This window comes from Buceros rhinoceros, unplaced genomic scaffold (assembly GCF_000710305.1).
Source record: "Buceros rhinoceros silvestris isolate BGI_N320 unplaced genomic scaffold, ASM71030v1 scaffold39583, whole genome shotgun sequence".
Taxonomy (NCBI): Eukaryota; Metazoa; Chordata; class Aves; order Bucerotiformes; family Bucerotidae; genus Buceros; species Buceros rhinoceros.
Window position 1 is genome coordinate 14,417 of NW_010403779.1, and position 6,466 is coordinate 20,882.

Genomic DNA, 6,466 nt, shown 5'->3' on the forward strand with positions numbered 1-6,466 from the left:
AGGAAGACTGTTAACGACCTAAGATGCTCATTTACACATTGCTCAGTGTTAACCAAACCGATACGGTACTGCACATACCCACTGCCATTTTCAGCCTCCCACGAAGAGGAGGGACGGGCTCTGCCTTGCCAGTGAGTGTCTGCTGCGGGCTCCTCTCCGATGCAGAAGACATTTCTCCTGGACTCTGCAGGTGTCTGCACTGAGCCCTACCCCAAGCTGCATTTCTGATAGCTGGTTGCTGAAATAGAGCCTGGCCTGCTGAGAACTCTTGGCAAGCAGAGTGGCGTGCAGCAGAGGGCCAGAAAGTTTTGCAGAAAGCCTTCTTTGGGGTCATAACCCATCTCTGGGGACTGAGGCTCTGCTTCGCATGGTGGATCTGGGTGTATCAGGGAACCTGGACGCACTGCCAACCTCCTGGGCTCCTCTCCCACCAATGTGTGAGACTATTTGCCTACAATGTGTTTAAATCCCTCTTACTGAAATTCACACTCTATTTTTATACACTTCCAATAAATGTCTCTATAGAAACAGTGGTTACATCCTCATATGTCATCATTGCTGCGGACCATCAGGAGCAGCTGAGCAGCTCAAAGTCCTTCCCCAGGAGGTGGAGGTGGCTGCAGAGGGCCCAGGGCTGCTGGCCAGCGGGTCATAGTCCTTCATGTTTACTATCTCTGGCAGTTTGGTTCAGTGAGCACCATCACCCCTGCCCTCCTTCCACTCTGGGGTGAGTGTTTGTCACTCCTCCCTCTGGAAATCAGCCTGAGCTCTGCAGCCTGGAGAAGAGAGGGATCCAGGGAGACCTTATTTTGGCCTTCCAATACTTAAAAAGTGGGCCTGTAAGAAAGTTGGGAACACTCTTTTTAGCAGGGATGGTTGTGATAGGACAAGGGATGATGGGTTTAAATTAAAAGAGGGGCAATTTAGACTACATATATGGAAGAAATTCTTTATGATGAGGGTGGTGAAGCAGTGGACCACATTGTCCCGAGATGTGGTAGAATGCTCCATCCCTGGAACTGTTCCAGGACAGGTGGGTCTGGGCTCTGAGCATCCTGCTCTAGCTGAAGATGTCCCTGCTCACTGCAGGGGGTTGGACTCGATGAGCTTTAGATGTCCCTTCCCACCCAAACCATTCTACAGTTCTGTGACTTTTTTCCTGGCAACTCGAGCACAAGTTATCCCTGAGCCGAGCACACTTCCAGAGGTTAAAATTGTCACAGAAAACATCAAGCCCAGTTCTTTTTTACATAATCTGCAGCGGTGCCTGTGTTGCAATCCCCGTTTGTGTATGTTCCCCACCCGGCTTCAAAACATATTTTGGCAGTTGGAGTACACATACTTAGAAAGAATACTTCCCTCCTGTTGCACAACAGCTCTGTTCCTTTTCCACACTCCTGGGAAACAGGGAAGTGAAATCACTGCACATTTCGGTCACCTGTTCATACACTCAGCTCCAGGAAATGGGAACTCAGTGAAAGGGAAGAGTTTTATTTACCGCCCTGGGGATATCAGCAGACTTGGAGAAGTCAAGCCGTGAGCCTGCCAATATAATGAGGATGTATATGATCCATTTCTGTTCTTTTTCATCATCATTTTGTGGTTTGAGCCTCTGGAGATGCTGCTGGTGAGGAGGGGCCTGCCTGCTGCGGTGGCTGCTGGTTTGAGTGGACATTGGAAATACACTGGCTTCCCTCTATGCCCTCCATACCTGTTCTTCCACACAGACCCTCGCTTCTTCAACTGGGAAATCTCTTTTTTACTACGCAGAATGAGGGGACCAGGTCCCTTTGGAGGTCTTTGAATGATGCAAAGATGAGAGCAGTAATGAAAGCCCCAGCAAGTCCTGTCCCAGGAAGCATCTCTGGAGCTGGAGAGGTGAAGAGGAGTGTGCTGGGATACAGGGAAGACAAGAAAGGACAGAGTAGGACTACAAAATCTTCTTGTGGCAGTAACAATGCCTTCTCCAGCATGAAGACCAGCTCCTGCCTTGGTGATTCCTTCCGACAATGCTTGTGTAGTTGTTTCTTTTAAGTAACTACCACCAACCCTCCACTACCACAGGTCTGACAGATTATTCTCCATGATATTTGGTGCTTTCCTTTGCAGAGGAAGACAAAGCAAGAAGAGCTGGCTCCATCATCTCCTGCACAAGGAGGAGAAGGAAAAAGACCTACAGAGAGCCCCCCAAAGGTGAGCTGGTTGGAGATGGGGCTTTGCATCAGCCCGGAGGGAAGGGGGACAGGGCTTGTGGCACTGCCAGCACACAGTCGAGATTGCCAAGCCCTGGCTCATGGCCAGTGCTTGGTGAAAGGGGTTCTGTCATCAGCACAAAGCGGAGCTTAGCTGGCAAGAGGGAATAAACAAAAGTTCTCAAAAAGTTCACAAGAACTCAGCTTTTTTGTTGAAAAGAAAATAAAAGAACAAGAGAGATTTCCCTCTGGGCTGGAAATGAACCAGTTTCTCAAATATTCCCATCAAGGGTCTCCTCCACCTCTTTTCTTTTCCCTGCTCTGAGCCCTTCAGGCTGTGGGATAAAACCATCCCCCAGCAGCTGCAACCACTCTACCTGCTCTGAGTGCAGGGGCTGACAGCAGTCTGGCAGGAAGCACCCAGCTCCAAAACTGGCCTCAATGTTTTGGTTATTCTCCTTGTTTTCCAGCACAGCACAAGCCCTCCATGCACACGGTGTCTTTGCTGATAAACCTGAGCCAGAGCACGTTGGCCTTGCTGCAGGGTGCGTCTGTCGTCCCAGCCCAAAGCAGGTGAGGCAGCTCCCTGTCGCGGAGGCTGCACGTTCCCTGTAGTATCTCACGCAATAATTTAGTCTTCTTAACAGGGAGATTGTTATTTATTGGATGTAATAATTCCTTCTTTATGCAGCAAATTGCACAAAGGGCCATTCACCAGCAGCTGCCTTCAGCATCAGTCCTCAGGCACCGCAATCTGAATGGGCATCCTGGAGCGACAGCCAGGAGCAGCCCGTGTGTTTCCGGTTAGGTGAGACAAACGGCGCCAGCCTGTAGGTTTTTGAGTTCTGGGGCCAGGGGAGCAAGGCACGTGCACGCTGAAGGTTTGGGAGCTGGGGGACAGCATCTCACCCTGCGAGGTGGGGGAGCAAAGGGGTTTTTGAAAAATGTCTGAGCAGGAATCACGGTGCTTTCCAGCTGTGGTAGAGACAGGATGTTGTCAAGTTCAAATGCCAGTTAAGCAATTCCCCACAAGCGCAAAGAAAACAACAAAAAATGGTGTTGCTGAGAATTTCATGAAACCTCACGAAAAGCAGCATGCAAGCTTCAAACCAGCTGTGAGACACCCTTCTGCGGAGCAGGAGGAAGGTGAAGCTGAGGGATGCTAGGAAAAAGACGGGTGTCCTGCAGGAAGCCCGTAGCAGGGATGCCTGCAGTGGCCTACACTCCAGTGTCCTGCTTGCAGACACCCTGCAGGGTAAAGACAACATACTACCCACCCCATGCTGCTCCTCGCAGCCCCTCCCATATCCCCCCACCCCCCGTCACATCAGCAGTGCCACAGTCATTTGTGCTTTCTCCTGGGCAGGCACCTTCAGATCTTGTAGCTCAACTGAACAAAACCCACCCTTTCTTCAGAGCAACTCAGGGGGAAAGAAAAACAGGAGACAGGACCAGCACCAAACAGACAGCTATTTGTGTGTGCTCTGGAAGGAAAGGCGCCATGAAGACGCGGTCTCCGTGCCGCAGCGAGCATCTCCAGCCGGGTGGACGCCATGCTCCTGCTGGCAGATCCGCGGGAGGCTTTATCACAGCGAGCACAGCCGATTCCCGTGCAGCACCACTGGCCACACGTGGCTGTTCCAGAACAGAGCCAGATGTTCCTCAAGCAGAAGAAATGAGGCAAGGCAGGTGTTGGCAACCTCAACAGCGTGGGAGTCCAATGTTCCTTTTCCATTTGCTTGAGACAGGAGAGGAAATCAGTGTTGGATTCCAGCTCGGCATGGGAACCATGGAGGGGATGAACGGGGTCTGTCAGGTCCTCAGCTGATACAGACCAGCGAATGGTCTCTGGTTTGCAGCACAGCACATGAGTAGCAGGATGTTTTAACAAGTATCTCTCAGAGTATTTATTTAAGGTATTTATTTTTTAAGGTATTTCAGCTTGAATTACTGCGCACAAGAAAGCGGAGAAGATGATTTTTCTCTTGCATTAGTGCTCCCCAATTCTGCTCAGCATCTCAAAACCCTTTCGAGACTCTCAGCTGAAACTGTTCCCTTTAGCAGCAGATGGATAATATATCAGGCAGAAGACTATGTGTGGCTGTGACAGCAGCCAAACCCAACAAATATTTACTTCAAAGCAGGCAGAAGGATAGCTTGTCCAGCTGGAAAAAGCAGGAAACGTTTCTTAAAAGAGTGGAAGAGAGGAACAGAGGAGGAGATGATTGTGTAAGTCATGATGTTTCAATTAGATCATGCCTGAATAATAACAAGTTCATGAACTTAACTTCTAGGCAAAATGGAGGTGTCCGGTTTGTCCCTGTCCATCTTCATCCTGGCACAGAAAACAGGAGGTGTTTATGGACAGGTAAGGAAAGACATGGGCTGTGCAGCAGCTGAGCTAGAAATACACCGGTGTGTCTGTGGTCGGGGTGGATACCACCAACATGGTGATCGAATTTGTCCCTCCTTCAGGGTCTTACGCTTTTCTGAACAAATTTTGGCTATTTGAAAATATCAGAGGTCTTCTAGTCCAGTAATTAACATCCCTGGAGAGGTCTTGGACTGGGTCAGAGGTGGCTGATGGATGTCAGTGGCAGCTCAGATGCCAAAAGCAAATCCTTCCCATGGATTTGGGGCACTGAGCAGGTCCTTCTGTGTCCTTGTGGCAGTAAAATACCATGGGTTTGCTGGAGGAATTGCCTCTATCATCAACCACCTCGTCTCCCCCAGGTAAATGGCTGCAGTTATAGGAACCCATAATGCCTATAGATAATCCGCTCTCTTGCAGGTGGCCACACCAGGCTGACCCTCTGTTTGAGAAACTTTCTTCTTTGCAACAGTCTTTCTGCTCTGTGTCCTACAGCCTTGAGAGGCAAGAGCCAGCCCAGCCATCTGCAAAACCTACCACTGCAAAACCTGCTGAGATGACCTGTGACATCTTCCCTCCCATCCAGGTATGTGAACGAAGTTATTTTTGCCCGCCATCAGCTGCCCCAGACCCTGGTGGGATCCCAGCCTTCAACAACCACACGCCAGGCTCAGCAGGTCTCTGAGGAGGTAATTGATAGCAGCAGTCCCCTCCGTGAAGGGAGGTGGTGAGGACAGGAGTGAGCTGTAAATGGTTATTTTTAGTTTTCTTCAGCTGTTTAGGTTCTGTGTCCACAGCTGGACAAGGAGGCAAGGTCCGCACTAGAAATATTCCCTGTGTTCCCAGTCCCAGCAAACAGTTGCTATCTGATTTAAAGCAAGCACCACAGGATGTGAGGAGGTTTGCAGCAGCTCTCAGCCTCACCTCAGGCGGCTGAGGAGCTCTACTTGCCTGCATTGGCTGCTGGCATGGGCCACAGCTCCCGCCACCCACACACCTCGGTTTTCTTTGGCCTCACTGTTAGAAATTCATTTCATGTTCTAAATGCAAATCCTCTGAAGGGTTTTCAGGATGCTAAGTAGGAATTCAGAAAGAACAAAAAAAAAGCAAAACTTTTTTTTGGTTTGTTTTGCCTTTAATTCGAAAAATAGCTGCCCTGGAAACCACTACGGTTTTCTCCCTCTCAGGACAGGACAGGAGACTCCTGCCAACATTATGTAGCAGGAGTATACTGCACTTCACATGGGGATCTGTAACTGCCGCCCACAAGGGACTGGAAAGCAAGAAATGGACTTCGGTGAGTAGATGATTGCACAACACCTTCCGCTTCTGAGTTCTTGCTTTTGCAAGAAATCTGTGCTGGGGCTTTCCTGGAAGACTGGCTGCAGCAGTTACAGGGGCAAACAACAGGGAACCTCTGAGCAGGAGGGAGAGAGAGCAGCAGCTCCGTGTGCCCCGTGTTCCCTGTGGTATGTCCCCCACACCCCTTCCCCCCCACACACCCCCAAGCCCTCCATGGGGGTGTCCTGCACTGACTCTTCCAGGCTGAGATTGGAGGGTGTGACATGAAGTCAGCTCATCCATGAGGATGCTCTAAAAAGCACCTGGACAAATTCATGCAAGAAAAAGCCACCCATGGGGATCTCCTAAAGCTCCTCCAGCTTAGGGACCCCTCAGCTGGGGAGCAGCTGGGGAAGGGGCAGCAGTTACCTACCATGTCCTTGTGCTTCTGCACCCAAAGAACCCCAACAAGCAGCCAGAGGTGATGCTGGGTCCCTGATCTCCTGACCCCATTAAGTCCCTGTTAACTTTTGACATGCAAACCCCAGAGGGAAAACTGGGAGAGAAGGAACTCTTTTCTGGGAAGAAATCACTTTTTTTTTGGGGGGGGGGGCGGGCATGG

General features: G+C 50.3%; 1 protein-coding gene across 1 annotated transcript in view; it reads left to right on the forward strand.

Moving 5' to 3' along the window:
* LOC104490793 (ATP-binding cassette sub-family A member 10-like) overlaps positions 1–5,252 on the forward strand; it is a gene marked incomplete at both ends in the record, with an annotated part of 19,457 nt that extends 14,205 nt beyond the window's left edge. The window contains one exon of the mRNA XM_010133130.1: positions 5,150–5,252. Coding sequence (XP_010131432.1) covers positions 5,150–5,252 — 103 coding nt within the window. The remainder of the gene's footprint in view (positions 1–5,149) is intronic.
* Positions 5,253–6,466: the final 1,214 nt, after the last annotated feature.